The sequence below is a fragment of the Macrobrachium nipponense genome, chromosome 21, assembly GCF_015104395.2.
Source record: "Macrobrachium nipponense isolate FS-2020 chromosome 21, ASM1510439v2, whole genome shotgun sequence".
NCBI lineage: Eukaryota > Metazoa > Arthropoda > Malacostraca > Decapoda > Palaemonidae > Macrobrachium > Macrobrachium nipponense.
Window position 1 is genome coordinate 59,041,512 of NC_087212.1, and position 17,357 is coordinate 59,058,868.

A 17,357-nucleotide genomic window follows, 5' to 3' on the forward strand; every position below is an offset into this window, starting at 1 on the left:
GACACCATTTGCCGATAAGGAGACGTGTGTGTCCTTTTTTTTATTTTTTATTTTTATTTTGGCGTACGTGTGTGGGTGTGTTAGTGAGAGAACGAGAGGCTAAAGTTGAGGAGGCCTCATATCACTCATTTGTACCGTACTCATTTATTCATTACCATTTTTTCACTGAAAATATCTAAATGACTCTTACCGACTGCTCAGTGAGCAAGAGTCCGTGCTGCATAGAGCCAGGTGTATAATAAAACCAAACAAATGCACTCAGCTATTGATAGATATATATCAAGAAAACAGCATATTAGAAAAATATGATCAAAAATGTTGTTTTAAACATTATTTGCCTTAATCATGGCCCTATTTCCGATACTGTCAAAAAAGGAAATGACCATTAGATTTGGAACCTTTTGAAAATGTGCCAACGGCCATACCACGTTGAAAGCACCGCTTCTCGTCCGATCAGCGAAGTTAAGCAACGTTGGGTCTGGTCATTACTTGGATGGGTGACCGCCTGGGAACACCTGTTGCTGATGGTTTTCCTATGAAAATCTAATATCTTTTCATAGGTTTGCCTAAAATTCTTTTGTAACTGTTGAATTATACCTGCCTAAAGTAACTGGGAATATAGCAAATTCACAAATTGTACACAAACACAAAGTAAGTATATATAATATATATATATATATATATATATAATATATATATATATATATATCTAATATATCTATATATATATATAAATATATATATAGTATATATAAATATATATCTATATATATATATATATGAGTATATATATATATATAGATATATATATAATTATAGATATTTAATATATTAAATTTACTATTAATAATTACCATTTGTTATATATCAAGGGCGGTCGGGAAAGGCACTATTTCCATATGCATTTTATTTACAAAAATAGATTGCCGACGTTTCACCCAACTCCCACAATAAGTTTGATTTTGCATTTTTAGGCTGCAAACAAGCGAACATGGCAATCAATAAACTAATAAAATCAGAATTACATATTATAATTAAATTAAAACATTCAGAATATAATTGATAAAACATTTACTTAAAGAACAAGCAAATGGCTGGGTAGGTTGTCACCAGACATTTCCTTGTTCTTTAAGTAAATGTTTTATCAATTATATTCTGAATGTTTTAATTTAATTATAATATGTAATTCTGATTTTATTAGTTTATTGATTGCCATGTTCGCTTGTTTGCAGCCTAGAAAATGCATAACTATGTGGAGTTGGGAAACGTCGGCATATATTTTAATAAAATACATATGGATAGTGCCTTTCCCTGACCCGCCTTGGATTGTTCTTCGAGCTGTTGCTCCGGAAATTGGTGTATATATATATATATATATATATATATATATATATATATATATATATATATATAAGATTAACCTGCCTAAAGTAAACTTGTATGTAGCATATTCACTATTTATGTGCATGTGTGAGTAGACAATAAATAGTCCAATTCAGTGTCAACTTTGCTTGCATTGGTCGGGTCAGCGATTTTGATCTCTTCCTGCTCTCACCGGCTGTGAATTGTTATCAGTGTCAACTGATAGGCAGAAACGGGGCATAAATAGAGAATTAACTCTTGGCATAACACTGTTAGAGCATCGAACACCTCATATGTTTACTACTGCAGAAGGATGATGAGCAACGCTGACTTCCCTCGCCTCTGCCAAGCAGACCCTCATACTTCCCTGATATCAAGGCGCTTCTGTTCCGGCGCCTCTCCCGAACACTCCCCTGTCTTCTAAAACTAGTTCATTTTTGGGTGAGAGTGCTGTGTGCACTTGTCAGAAAATACAGTTTTCTTCCAAGGGACAGGTATGATTTTGTTGTTTATCCTTTTTTAATAACCTGTCTTAAATGACAAAAATATCACGCGCATTGCTAATATAAAGCGGATAACTCTCAAAGGTACTTTTTTTCACAAAATTGTCACAAATGGTTGCGATCGTCTTATCTGCACTCTTTCTTTGCATTTTCTCTAGTTTCCTTTTATATTTGAAACCCCAACTTATAAAGTTTATATGGTCGATCTTCGGTTCACTTTACGCTTGACAATACATTTCGGGAGAACTTGCCTCATTCGTATGTCTGGAGAAGATGATTCGTCGTATAGCGATTTCTATAAATTTGTTACTGTACGTAATTTTACGGACCGGGAAAACGGCTGGGAAAGCGGTCGGTGCTACTCGAGGTTCAGCGCTCGCTCCACAAAGCCCGGTTTTACTTTCCCTCCCTAAACTACGTCATCACCTTCTACAGCACGAAAGCAAAGGAAATATAGTATAAAAAAAATGATGCCTAATCGGGTAGCATGGGTACCAACATAACTCAAGGCAAGTAAGAGGGCTACATTCTCAAAAGCTCAAGTTTCTAATTATCATTATACAACTTATATCCCATAAGACATGAGCAAGTAGCAAAATAATCTTTCATAAAGTGCCTAAATTTAGCTGCTATTTTCTAGGCAATCAACCAGACAATTCCATCACGTTGGCGGCTTGTACACATCTAAGAACACATGACTCTCGTCTAAGCTTTGAAATTCCCGTACGAAGGTTTCCCGAGTTAAATCGGTTCAGTCACAGTGATTACCCAAAAAATGTGAGAGTTTCTCTTCATATTGATTTCCATTAATTTGATTCATTTTGATTGCTTAGAGGTTGGATCTAAGTAAAGATTTGGAACACAATTCTTCAATTAATCGGAAACCATTATGGGGTAACTTTTTTATGGTATGGAGCTATCAGTACTCCCTTTGAACCTAATGTGTTCCCTCCAAACTTAACTGTAGTTCAAAATAACATGAAAAATGCATGAACAAAAACTCATGTTATTAGACTTCAGTACAGAACACTAATTGCAAAATAAACTTACAACCCTAAGAGAACAACCTATGAAACAACAGACTAGGACGTCCCAACAACCACAACCTATCTACCTATATAATTTAGTTTTATAATAAAAATGAAAAAAAAAAACACCCTGATCTTGCTGGACCTTCACTTAGATGTGTGTTGATTTCGCCCTCAAGACCAGGAGATCATCCTGGGACAGAACCATCCCAGTCGGAGGGAAAATTTCTGACAAACTATCCAGTCCACTATATGTGAACCAAGAACCAGTAGAACAACCTGTGTCCACCAACCCCACCACAGAATACCCATTCACCTCCAATTTAGCAAAAGGTAACCTAGAATGGGGCGGCCATACTACACCTCTGAGGGGGGAAGCTGTTGGTGCAGTCCTGCTTTCTCTCGTTTCCTGAATCACATTGAGTTGAAACATGACCCACCTTATAACACTGGAAGCACACATCTGGGTTTCGGTCCTTACAATGACAGCATATGAGGGTCTCCACACCCATAACACTGACCCCTGAATTCACCAAAACTCACCTATTGAACTCATCCATCCCCCCCAGCTATTGCTTTACTCAACAGACTAGGGCCAAGAAGTACTAACAGACAGCAGCAACATCACTGAATGTATTAATGTCAATATTCTCGCTCTATTAATAATATCACTCATTGCCATTTCCTGTACTCCTGGTAGCTGCTGCAGTCATGATCTAACTTGACTAGGCATACCATTCACAAATGGCAACCTCAATATGCATTCCAACCCAAACCCCACCCCCATACACCCAACTAACCTTGCCAACCTTTTTAATTCATTTGCAAAAACATCTCCGTGCCTGCGCTCCCGTCCCCCCTGAATTAGTTCAAGCTCCATCTGAAAATGTTTCTTTCAATAATTCTTCAATCTTGTCTCTATCACTTTGGTCATCTTTCATTTCTAAATACAAGTCATTGCCTCACCTTCCAAAACAGTGGAATAAATGCAGTCATATCATTCACTTTCTGAAGCCTAACGCCCAATTTTACGTTTTTTAACCAAGCAGTTACATTTTCTTCGCCCTTAAAGTTGAGATTTTAGTTAACATCGTAACCAAAAACTGCCCAGATAGCTTGTAGTTCAAAATGACATGAAAAATGCTTAACCAAAAACTCACAATCGTAAGAGAGCAACCTATGAAACAACAAAAAAGGACGTCTAACAACCACAACATATTTCTTCAAGGCCTAAATTTCATAATCAATCAATCAATCAATCAATCTATAATTAAGGAACTTGAGTAGTAAAGATAAATTGTAGGTTAAGTATCTGAATTGATTTTTCATGTGCTTGGGTACTGTATGGTTTAATGTTATTAACAGGAATGGAATAAATGATCCACTCTCTTGTTGTGTGACAAAATTAACCACAATTGATGGTTGATGAGCCATAATTCCATGGTACTTACTACAGGAGGCAGGGCGTTTCACTATATAGTCCTTCCCTTACACACAACCAACTTCCTTGAGAGTTGCTACATAGGAATTTGAACGTGCTGAAAGAAGGTTGGATGGGTCTTTCTAATGCACATCCCGCTTGTGTACGTCAAAACAAGGCGAAACCAGTTAGGATCATGCCTTTTGTTTTAGCTACCTTATGGTATTTTGTGATTACACATGTTCCTTAGAGTTATACAGGTTTGTCGTAAAAACTATTAGGGGTTCTTGAGGTTTAGAGGAAAACATAATTTTACTGTACCTAAAATTTTCTAATCTACCACGGAATTGAGTTTTCTCCATCACTCCAGGCATTCTGTGAAAAATATCATAAGTGAACGCTTAAACTTGCAAATCTAACAAATATTGGAAAGAGGGCACAGAACCATTCAAGGTAATTACCGCATAATTTTAATTGTAAGGTAACTTGGCGAGTTACTGGGTAGTGACCGCAACTTATTTTGGAAGTGTCATTGCACTGAGCAAACTATGCACTACTCTTTGCGTACCGGTATGATATTAGCCATAAAATTTCTCACAGAGATTACTGGATTTTAAGAAATATCTGCATGGTAATTATAGATGTAAAAACATCAATAATATTCACCAGCAGTTATTGTACCAATAAAGATAATCAATGGTACCGGTCTTCAGCAGCGTTTTTTGTCATGAAGAACTGCAATCAGTCGTCATGGCTCATATGAGGGTGACTCTATTTAGAGGAAAAGACGATCGGAACATATTCGTTAGAGGAATCGAAGGCTCTCTCGGAGATTCGGGGTCACTCCTGTCATCGGTGGACCTGTGACTCAAACGTTTATAGTTATCATATCAACAAATAGCCAACCATGGCGAAAACGTACGATTATCTATTTAAACTGTTATTAATTGGTGATTCGGGCGTTGGAAAGACATGCGTTCTCTTCAGGTTTTCAGAAGACGCATTCAATTCTACCTTCATTTCAACTATAGGTAAATATGGTTCCTAAAGGAGAAGAAAACTCCCAAGGTCTGGAGGGGTGTGTAACAAAGTTCAGTATTTCAGTCAGGGTTGGATAGGGAGTTGGCAGGCAGTGGCTTTTATTCGCATGCTTTAATGTATGTCACATGATTATCTACAAGTGTAACACTGCAGGATAATATTTGTCTTTTATGAGAAAGTGACGTACTTGCTATAATGTCCCATGTGCTCAAAGCTCAGGGCAGCAGCTCGTAGGAAATGGGTTAGCTTACCACCTACCTAGGTACTAGCCTAGTTGCCAATCTGCCGTAGTGCTGATTTGTAGGTAGAAGGCTATAGCTATACACCTAGATAGGCTATCTCTTAGTACTGTGAGTCAGATTAGTTTCTTCCAAGAAACATGTTGCATAGGTAGCCTGTACTAACTGTGTGTATTTTTCCTATCAGCCTGGGCTATTCTTTGGTTGGTTGGTTTGTAGGTATTTGACTGCTGGCCAATGTTTGAACCAACCATTCATTTTTTTTCAAATGCCCAGTACCTTAAGCTAGGCATAGCAACCTACTGACAATTGCATTTAACCTCGTCCACTCTATGATTCTAGGTATACCCTACATAGGGTAAATAACCGTAGGGTCCAGAGTGGACCATGTTCGGTCAGCGTGTACAATCCCAAAAAAAGTACATTATAACGCGTCTTGACATCGTGAGAAACGGAGCTAAAGACCTCTACTCTCCTTTCGAAGTAAGTATTTTCTCCAAAGTTAGAAATTAAGGCCAAATTTTAAGATTTAAACAGAGGGTACTGAAAATGGTCTCAAACGTAGTGCAAATCTCCACCAAAACGCGTTTCAAACCATTTTTACTTACAACTCGAGGTATTTAGAAAGATTGACGCCATCTTGATGTTTACGGAGTCGCTTGTGTCAATAAACTAACCGTTTCCTGTGATAAATCCGCACACCACTTGTGCCCACAGACGCTGGGGCACTTTTATCACAACAAACGGAAAACTTTTCCTCATCACAACAAACGGAAAACTTTTCCTCACCGAATAAACAACTGTTTTGTAGAAGACGACGACGAAGCGTGCACTTCGATAATTTTTTAAATAAATAGTAAAACATCAATATTTTACATATTTATGATGATTAATTTGAAAATATTTGTTATTGAAAAAGTAACTCGATTCTGACTCAAATTTAAGTAATTATATTTTGGAATTAGAACGTTCTTTTAAGTCCTGTATTATGACGTCACAACATCTTGACTTTCGTACCTATTGTAAATAATTGCTTTACTCAACTTTCTTGCAGAACAGTTTACCAGTTATTCATGCAGATTATCAGCTCTTCATGTAATTGGTATAATCATAATGCGCATATATATCTTCATTATTTACTTTTTGGATATATGAAGATGTTTTACTGCCGGATTATCGCCGTAGTGTGACGCAATCGTTTTCGGTCGATGCGCCTCTGTTTTCACACCATAAGAAATTATGGTGCCGAATTTGCAATGACCAGAAAGTCGTTAAAAGAGGAAAGTTATCATTGAGGGGCATATGTTTTGATTGAGAAAAATACAAATTTATTCAATAGCTAGCTTGTACAAAAATACTTGATTACAAAAAACTTGATTGACAACTAAGCAGCATACCTACTATGGGTTTCAGAGACAGTGCAAGCACGTTTTTGGGCAATACCTATTTCTGTAACGAACACTCGTATCAAAACGAGATTTTGCTATAGTGCATTACACCCAGTGCCGTAATTTATAAGGGTATCGTGAATCACTAATCGTAAAGAATAACGACACTTGTCCTTGTACCAAGAGACAAAAACTCCATTATGCAGAAATGGATACGAACACGCGTATAAAGCTCCACCTACCCTCCCCCCCCCCCCCTCCACCGCCACCCCTTTCCTTCGTTCCTTCCTCTTTTCTCTCTCTCTCTCTCTCTCTCTCTCTCTCCTCGCCTCTCTCTCTCTCTCTCTCTCTCTTCTCTCTCTCTCTCTCTCTTCTCTACTCTCTCTCTCTCTCTCTCTTCTCTCTCTCTCTCTTCTCTCTCTCTCTCTCTCTCTCTCTCTCTCTCTCTCCTCTCTCTCTCTCTCTCTCTGTTGCCATTCGGTATGTGTTGACCCTCCAAACTGGGTATAAGACTACACACAAAACGTTGAGTCTTATACACACAAAACGTTGAAATTGGTGAAATTAGGCTATGTATTGGAAGTATATATACATAAATATTAAAGCAATTTTATCATTATTGCATTACTATGACAACTAGAATTCATGGAAACTGTTTATAATAATGAAACAGCGTATGTGTGAAGCCTCCACTAATGTGGCAACGATGATTTTGCCATTCTTAGCATGCAAACATTAAAGGTTACATTTATTTCTGGCATACGCTTATTAAAGAAATTCAAAATACTAATATAGACTGAAATCTATGAAAAGTGCTAGCAAAAAAAAAAAAAAAAAAAAAATGTATATAATTCACTTCTCCGTAGTCGTTCCTCTATGCAATTATCCGTATTCGTTTCTCTATGGTTTTCGGCAGCCAGATGTACGAAAACGTTAGAAACATTTGATTGTATCTACTTTAGAAATATCTGTAATTTTTCGGGGTAATTTGGTTGCAAAAAAGGGATAATATACATGAATTAAATTAAAATTTTTAAATAATAAAGTAAATTTAAACTAAATAACGAGTAAAGTAAACAATTTAGGGAATAGAACTTTGCAGTTTTGTCGTCTGCTGTTCGTAACTGTGTTTGTGGCGCGCTCGCTTAGGAACCAGCAACAGCAACGGGTTTAAAGTGCAATGTGGAGTGAACTGAGACCAAAATGTGTATGTATAATAACAATCAAATAAGCACTGTGGAGTTTCAGTTGTGATGGCAGTAAGGATAAAAGCCACCGATTACAAGGTAAGAATGAATTCAGTTCAAACCATGACCCCAGGAATAAAAAGTTTCATACTTTCAGTAATATAGGCAACAAAATGTTGTTTTATTGTGCTGATTACAACTGCAAACTTGAGTAAGATCAATAAACGTTACATACATATGCTAACATTGTTCAAATGATTGCTGGGAAAGATGATTTTCGTCACTGTTCAAAACCGGTACATCCCATGGTAGCCGCCATATTGGATTTCAAAACTGCCTTGAAAAAATATTTTACGAAGAGCGTCACATGCTTATTTTAGTTCGTATGGGGCTTTCATATATCACATTATGTTGACGAAACTTCAATCTTTTGAATGGTATGCTTGGAGTTGTAATTGTATTCTTGTTTCACCATTTAAATATCGAGTGAATAAGACCTGTACACCGTGATAAGGGTTGGTAGTCGCTGGTGTTTTACCCTACCTAGTCGTTTTCCTGGTAGATCTAAGCAAGTATTCTGTGGCGAGCTAGATTATGGCAGTTGACATTTTTCTATAGAATTTTACCCCTTGAACAAAAATTTTAAGTAATATTTTTTCACCTGGCTGTAATTAACCTAGAATTTACCTTTGAACTCTATCCTAAAGTAAGGGGGACCTGATGGGAATGCTGGGTCTTGGGTAGGGTAAATGACCAAATGGCAACATAGCTACCACCTCTCTTGGAACACAGCCACTTCCCAAAAAAGCACTTGAATTATGCCATTATTTTGTAATTTAGGAGAAAACGCTATTCGAGAGGAATGTAGAGGTCTCTGTGCGCTCTTTGGATGGGCCATAACTTTTGACTGATGATCATAGCAGCAAAATCAAGTACTATTTCAGGAAGGTGGCAGCATTCCGGGATTGGTGGCCGCTATGTCACCTCTCAGTCATTTACCTTATTTTTGGAAAATTCAGAATCCTCCCACTTTTCTTTGAAATGCAGTGTAAAGAAAGCCAGGACGAGATTTGTGATATCTGCAGAGTGGAGGAGGATAGCACCGAACATTTATTCAGGCGTAAAACCATATAAAAAACAGATCATGACATTACTTTAGAGACCCTGAAATCCCTTAACAGAAAACTGGGGGAATATTTAAGGCTAGCCCTGAACATTATTTATGTGGTTAACCGTGAAAGCATTGGATATCAAAGGTAATAGCGGTAGATCTATATTACTATTCCGTGGCTGCCTTGACTATGGCAGTTGCAGTTTTTCTATGCAGTTTTACCTCCTGAACAAGAATTTTAAGTAATATTTATTCGGACGACTGTAATTAACCCCCAAGGGCTCGTACTAAACACTGCGAAATACATTTGACGCCTCAATTCCTGGTGGCTTTCGTATACGCAGGGACGAACGATGCAGTCATGTGGAATGCTTATATAGAAATACCGTAATAGCTTTACTCTGCCTCAGTTAAAAAGAAAAAGAAATGAAAGGGGGAGGGTTAAAAGTCAAGTGGAAATATTTTGTACGATCTAGGAAGTTTAGAAACATCTTAAATTTTGGGGGGTAATTGTTGTTGAAAAAGGGTAATGTACAAGAATTAAAATAAACATTTTGAAGTGCTATGAAGGAAAGTAAAATTAAATATAAGTAAAGTTGTAAACAACAAGGGAATAAAGCTTTGCACTTCATGAGAATAGTGTAGTGGCTCGCAGTTGTTGTGATGAGTGCTTAGGAACCAGGGGTTTTGAAGGAAAAATTGTTGACCTTTGACAACAATTGATTATCCAAGTTCAGCTCTTATGCAGCTTACCAGCAGCTTAGTCAGTGCTGAAATTTTCCTTGAAATGTTTATGCACAAGGTCAGTTATTTTAGAAATTAGGAGGTAATGTGGATGGAAAGTTTTCAGTGACACTGGTTTAAGAAAGTTGATCTGCTGTAGGTGGGTGACACTGGAAATCTTTAATACTTTTTAACGATAGAAGTCCAGTAGTGATGACCCACTGCTGAGACCACCCAAATATAAGGTGGTAAAAGTGCCTTAAAAGGTAACTGATATAAAGCATTTAAGGTCAAGTACCTGGTCTGGTAGGATGCTTCTCTCTATAATAGGTTAAGGTGTATTCGTTTAAATATAAAAAGTGCCACACTTTTTAGCAAATTTTAAAGCTTTGGGTGGGTCAAACACCATTTTCAGGTAGGATGTTGCACTGTAACTTGGAATAGGCTTGTATGTCAACCCCACAAGGAGCAGAACTGACATATAAACATTATTTGGGATGTTGAGGCTGAGGATGTATTTCTGTAATGACCACTGCACAGTTTCATGCTTATTATCTCAATTTTTTCCTCATGTTCTTTAGTACCTAGGTTTATGAGAAACATATCACGATTTTGAAAGTATAGTAGACCCCTGTATTTATGGGGGATGGGTATACTACCCCGCGAATAGCTAAAATAACAAAAAATGCTTATACCCAAGTATTTTAATAGTTTTATCATAGAAAGTGCATTTAGTCACGAAAATTATATGAAAATACAGTAATTTGTTAATATTAGTCCGTAAAAAATACCACAAATAGGCAAATTTTCTGCGAATAATCGCCATACATATACGTTCTATAGAAAAATCTGTAAATAGGCGAGTCTGTGAATCCTGAGTCCGCGAATAGCGGGAATCGACTGTAAATTGTATTTTTCTTAATTATATAAACCTTAGGTCCTCCACTAATTGCTCACCTCATGGAACCCCTCCATCTGCTACCTGGGGCTAAAGCAAAATGGAATGTTTACGTCCAGTTGGGAGTCCTTCCTGACTGCCAGACTGGTAGTTGACTACCGAACCACCTTGTTTGGAAGATTTAAGCAGCCATTACCAGGCTTCGCCTTAAGTAATTCCTGTAGTAAAGGACCTCAGGTTTGCACAGTCAGGAAAAATACAATTTACTTTAAAAAATTGTGATTTTTGAACAGTAAACATTACAATGTCATTGGGAAATGTAAATAGCACATGCTTTGTGAATTATGAATGAAATTTTTTGTTTTAAAGATTGTACTATAGAAAACCAGGGGGTGGCATTCAAAATGCATTCTTATTATGTGCATAGAGAAGAATACCATGAGAATTTCCATTTAGAGTTTCTGTACGCGTATATTTTTATTTCAGGTATTGATTTCAAAATTAGAACCATTGAACTGGATTCTAAAAAAATAAAACTTCAGATATGGGACACAGCTGGTCAGGAACGTTTTCGAACAATTACAACAGCCTATTACCGAGGTGCGATGGGAATCATGCTTGTTTACGATATAACCAACGAGAAGAGCTTTGACAACATAAAGAATTGGTGAGCTTTATGAAGCTTTTTTTTTAACTCTTGAAATTACTACCTTAGTACAGACCAGAAAGTTTTTAAGTATCAAGTAGTCTGCTTAGTCACTTATCATGAATTGTTAAGTCTTCCATTTTCAGTAATCTTTAGCTCATTTATATTTATTATTTGCAGTTGGGCCTTGCAAATTTAATTAAAGTGATTGATGGTGTCATGGTTTAATAAAGGGCAGTTGAAGGTGCTGATAAAAGAACTTGGTAATGTTTTCCAATTAGGTTTCAGTTCATTGATAGAAGTATACTGCCACAGTCATATACAGTGTTCTTTATCAGTTGTACTGAACTATTTTAGACCTGAAGACTGATAACAGTTTGGTTTTATACATTCAACTTCCCTGCCAGATATATACTTAGCTATAGACTCCGTCGTCTCCGACAGAATTTCAAATTTCGCGGCACATGCTACCGGTAGGTCAGGTGATCTACCGCCCTGCCCTGGGTGGCAGGACTAGGAACCATTCCCGTTTTCTAATCAGAATTCTTCTGTCGCCCGGGCCATCAACATTGTTGTTGGTTCCTCTCGATTGGTTTTTCTTTTTCACCGGCAATTGATCTTCTTACACCGACTTTTGGTTTTGGGACATATCTGGATTGGTTGGATTGGTCACAGACCGCATTTTGTGGACTGTTTTGTTGGACCTTGATTTTTGGAATTTTCTTTAAAAATGTCTGACTCTGGAATGGTTGTGAGACGTTGTGTGAATGTAGGCTGTAAGGTGAGGTTGCCGAAAGCTTCGGTAGACCCTCACACGGTATGCAAGGGTTGCAGGGAGTATGAATGTTCTTTTACTAATACTTGTAAGGAATGTGAGAATTTGAGTGAGAACGAATGGAAGAATCTAACTAATTATTTAAAAAAGTTAGAGAGAGAAAGAGTGAGGAAGGCTTCTTATAGAAGTTTAAGTAGTTTTAGATCTGAACTAATTCCTAGCTTGGGATCTTCCCCAAGGGTAAGTATTGCTACTTCTCCTTCCATTGCAGCCCCTTCTCCTATTGCAGAACCTGTAGATTCAGCGAAAGAACTTGCGGATCTAAAAGCAGCCTTCAAGTTGATGGAAAACAAAATGGCTGCCATACAAGGTAAGGCTAGTGATTATTCAGTGGACAGTGATATGAGTGTCCCCAGTGTAGTGGAGGGGGCATCTGGTCGGCTCAGCAACGCTCCTAGGTCTAGACTCTTCCAAGCTCACATGCCCAGAGGAGAAGGAATGTCGAAAACCGAAAGGAGGTTGTGGAGAATCCCCACCGATCAGGTGTCCCTTCGGCGGTTTCTGTGACACCCCAGACTGCCAAGGATCGCTATTGTAAAAGCGTCCTGCGTGAGTGTTTTTCGTCGTCGGGATCTTCATCTCCGAGACGTGATTGGAGAGATTCAGATCGATCTCGGCCACTCAAGAGGAGTTGGAAGGCTCCGACTATTGATTCGAGCCCAGAAAACTTCCCTGAGGAGTCTCCCTCGGGAGTGAAGAAGGCAAGAAGAGCCATTCTTTCAACCAGAGTGAGAAAGAGGCAGGAGGTGGAGGCGATGGACTCCTCCCCTCCTCCTTCCCCTCCTCCCGAAGAGGATAAAGAGGAGGTTACGAAGAGATTCATGATGGCGATGCAAGAGCAGATTTCGTCTTTTGTAGGAGTCCTGTCAAAGGAGCCTCCTAGAAGGAAAGACTCTTCCCTTCCGATCAAAAGATCCTCCAGATGTATGGAGGTATCTGCCGCCAGGATCGATACTCCTACTCGAGGTGAGGTTTCCGGTACGAACCTGGATGAACCTATCAGACGTCTGGCACCGGCCAGGAGGGAGGAGTCACCCAGGAGTGAGGAGTCAACCAGGAGGCAGGAGCCAAGAGCCAGGAGTGTGGAGTCATCCAGGCAGGAGGCAGGAGCCAGGAAGCAAGAGCCAGGAGGCAAGAGGCAGGAGTCAGGAGTCAAGAGGCAGGAGCCAGGAGCCAAGAGGCAGGAGTCAGGAGGCAGGAGCCAGGAGTCAGGAGGCAGGAGTCAGGAGCCAGGAGGCAGGAGTCAGGAGGCAAGAGTCAAGAGCCAGGAGGCAGGAGTCGGAGACTCGTTCCTGGAATTTATGACTCTTCTCCAAATAGGAGCTCCTCTCCTTCAGAGCGTAGGAGGTCTTGGAAGGACTCTTCCTCCAAACGTGAACTTTCTCCTTCGTCTGATCGAGGTTTAGACGAGTTGTCTGATGACGAACCTCCTGCTAATGAGGGACTCTCGAGTTATAAGGTCTTAGCCTCATTATTGCTTCAAGAGTTTGGAGATTCTCTTAGTCCGGCGGCTCCTCCTTCTCCTCGATCTCTCTTTTCGAGCTCGGCTACGGCAAAATCTTCGGCCTTTTTGAAAATGAAGCCTGCAATATCGATGAAGAAGGCTCTCCATTCTTTAGATTCTTGGATGGACAAGAAGAAAGAGTTAGGAAAGACGGTATTCTGCATGCCTCCTTCCAAACTACATGGAAAGAGAGGTATTTGGTATGGGACAGGAGAGACTATGGGTCTTTCTCTGCCTGCCTCTGCAGATGCGGACTTTTCCAGTTTAGTGGAGGCCTCTAGACGTCACTCCTTAGGATCGGTCAGAGCGACGTGGAGCACTTCAGAGTTGAACCACTTTCTAAAGGGACTTTTTATACATTCAACTTCCCTGCCAGATATATACTTAGCTATAGACTCCGTCGTCTCCGACAGAATTTCAAATTTCGCGGCACACGCTACAGGTAGGTCAGGTGATCTACCGCCCTGCCCTGGGTGGCAGGACTAGGAACCATCCCCGTTTTCTAATCAGAATTCTTCTGTCGCCCGGACCATCAACATTGTTGTTGGTTCCTCTCGATTGGTTTTTCTTTTTTCACCGGCAATTGATCTTCTTGACCGACTTTTGGTGACGTATCTGGATTGTTGGATTGGCATACGCTTTTGTGGACTGTTTTGTGGACTTGATTTTGGATTTTTCTTTAAATATGTCTGACTCTGGTATGGTTGTGAGACGTTGTGTGAATGTAGGCTGTAAGGTGAGGTTGCCGAAAGCTTCGGTAGACCCTCACACGGTATGCAAGAGGTGCAGGGAGTATGAATGTTCTTTTACTAATACTTGTAAGGAATGTGAGAACTTGAGTGAGAACGAATGGAAGAATCTAACTAATTATTTAAAAAAGTTAGAAAGAGAAAGAGTGAGGAAGGCTTCTCATAGAAGTTTAAGTAGTTCTAGATCTGAACTAATTCCAAGCTTGGGATCTTCCCCAAGGGTAAGTATTGCTACTTCTCCCTCCATTGCAGCCCCTTCTCCTATTGCAGAACCTGTAGATCCAGCAAAAGAACTTGCAGATCTAAAAGCAGCCTTCAAGTTGATGGAAAACAAAATGGCTGCCATACAACAAGGTAAGGCTAGTGATTTTTCAGTGGACAGTGATATGAGTGTCCCCAGTGTAGTGGAGGGGGCATCTGGTCGGCTCAGCAACGCTCCTAGGTCTAGACCTCTTCCAAGCTCACATGCCCAGAGGAGAAGGAATGTCGAAAGCCGAAAGGAGGTTTGTGGAGAATCCCCACCGATCAGGTGTCCCTTCGGCGGTTTCTGTGACACCCCAGACTGCCAAGGACCGCTATTGTAAAAGCGTCCTACGTGAGTGTTTCTCGTCGTCGGGATCTTCATCACCGAGACGTGATTGGAGAGATTCAGATCGATCTCGGCCTCTCAAGAGGAGTTGGAAGGCTCCGAATATTGACTCGAGCCCTGAAAACTTCCCTGAGGAGTCTCCATCGGGAGTGAAGAAGGCAAGAAGAGCCATTCTTTCAACCAGAGTGAGAAGGAGGCAGGAGGTGGAGGCTATGGACTCCTCCCCTCCTTCCCCTCCTCCCGAAGAGGATAAAGAGGAGGCTACAAAGAGGTTCATGATGGCGATGCAGGAACAGATTTCGTTGTTTGTAGGAGTCCTGTCGAAGGAGCCTCCTAGAAGGAAAGACACTTCCCTTCCTATTAAAAGATCCTCCAGACGTATGGAGGTATCTGCCTCCAGGATCGATACTCCTACTCGAGGTGAGGTTTCCGGTACGAACCTGGATGAAACGATCAGACGTCTGGCACCGGCCAGGAGTGAGAGTCACCCAGGAGGCAGGAGCCAAGAGCCAGGAGTGAGGAGTCAACCAGGAGGCAGGAGCCCAGAGCCAGGAGTGTAGAGGCATCCAGACAAGAGGCAGAGCAGGAGCCAGAGGCCAGGAGCAAGGGAGGCAGGAGGCAGGAGCCAAGAGCAGGAGCCAGGAGCCAAGAGCAGGAGGCGGAGTCCGGAGTCAGGAGCCAGGAGTCCGGAGTCAGGAGGCAGGAGTCCGGAGTCAGGAGGCAGGAGGGTCAGAGTCAGGAGGCAGGAGTCAGGAGCCAGGAGGCAGGAGTCAGGAGGCAAGAGTCAAGAGCCAGGAGGCAAGAGTCTGGGGACTCGTTCCTGGAGGTTATGACTCTTCTCCAAATAGGAGCTCCTCTCCTTCAGAACATAGGAGGTCTTGGAAGGACTCTCCCTCCAAACGTGAACTTTCTCCTTCGTCTGATCGAGGGTTAGACGAGTTGTCCGATGACGAACCTCCTGCTAATGAGGGACTTTCTAGTTATAAAGTCTTAGCCTCATTACTACTTCAAGAGTTTGGAGATTCTCTTAGTCCGGCGGCTCCTCCTTCTCCTCGTTCGCTCTTTTCGAGCTCAGCTACGGCAAAATCGTCGGCCTTTTTAAAAATGAAGCCTGCGATATCTATGAAGAAGGCACTCCATTCTTTAGATTCTTGGATGGACAAGAAGAAGGAGTTAGGAAAGACGGTATTCTGCATGCCTCCTTCCAGATTGCACGGGAAGAGAGGTATTTGGTATGGGACAGGAGAGACTATGGGTCTTTCTCTACCTGCCTCTGTAGATGCCGACTTTTCCAATTTAGTGGAGGCCTCTAGACGTCACTCCTTAGGATCGGTCAGAGCGACGTGGAGCACTTCAGAGTTGAACCACTTTCTAAAGGGACTTTTTGTCACTTTAGAGGTGTTCAATTTTCTGGATTGGTCACTCGGAGTTCTGGCCAACAAATCTAAGGATCCGGAGTTTCTGAAAAACCCAGAAATTCTCCATAGCGTCCTGTCCTGCATGGACAAGGCAGTACAGGACGGTTCGGGTGAAGTGGCTTCCCTTTTTGGTGCTGGTCTCCTAAAAAAGAGATCAGTTTATGGATCCCTATTATTGAAAGGGGTTTCTCCGAGCCAGAGGACTGCCTTACTGTTCGCCCCTCTATCAGATCATCTGTTTCCTTCTCAGTTAGTGAAGGATATATCTCGCTCGCTAACTGAGAAGGCGACACAAGACCTACTAACGCAAACGTCCAAGAAAGGACGCCCTGTAGTGTCGACGGTTAAGAAGGAATCTCGTCCTCCTCAGCAGCCCTTTCGTGGAGGTGCAGCGGCTCGTCCCCCTGCCAGAAAGAAGAGCTCTGAAAAGAGAGGAAGGTCTTCATTTAGGCCCTTCAAGAAATCAAATGACTTGTTGCTCCTCCAAGCACCAGTGGGCGCCAGACTCCTGAACTTTGCAGGAGTATGGGCAAAAAGGGGAGCCGACCCTTGGTCAGTGTCGGTCCTGAAGAAGGGATATGTAATCCCCTTCGACGACAGCCCGCCCCTAACATCTACGCCTCGGGAACTGTCAGCGAGGTACAGAGACCCGTTAATGAGACAGACTCTCCTTCAAATGGTGGAGCAAATGTGGGAAAAAGAGGCCATCGAACTTG

The 17,357-nt window shown here is 40.9% G+C and overlaps 1 protein-coding gene and 1 non-coding gene across 2 annotated transcripts in view; both read left to right on the forward strand.

Moving 5' to 3' along the window:
* The first annotated feature begins 411 nt into the window (after positions 1–411).
* LOC135198206 (5S ribosomal RNA) lies at positions 412–530 on the forward strand. The gene has a single exon (XR_010310749.1). It is a non-coding gene; the product is annotated as a 5S ribosomal RNA (ribosomal RNA).
* A 4,646-nt stretch (positions 531–5,176) lies between these two features.
* The window catches only part of LOC135198055 (ras-related protein Rab-8A-like), a 128,918-nt gene continuing 116,737 nt past the window's right edge, over positions 5,177–17,357 (forward strand). Inside the window, exons 1-2 of the mRNA XM_064225449.1 lie at positions 5,177–5,344; positions 11,387–11,567. Of these exons, the coding sequence (XP_064081519.1) occupies positions 5,221–5,344; positions 11,387–11,567 (305 nt within the window). The 5' untranslated portion in view covers positions 5,177–5,220. The remainder of the gene's footprint in view (positions 5,345–11,386; positions 11,568–17,357) is intronic.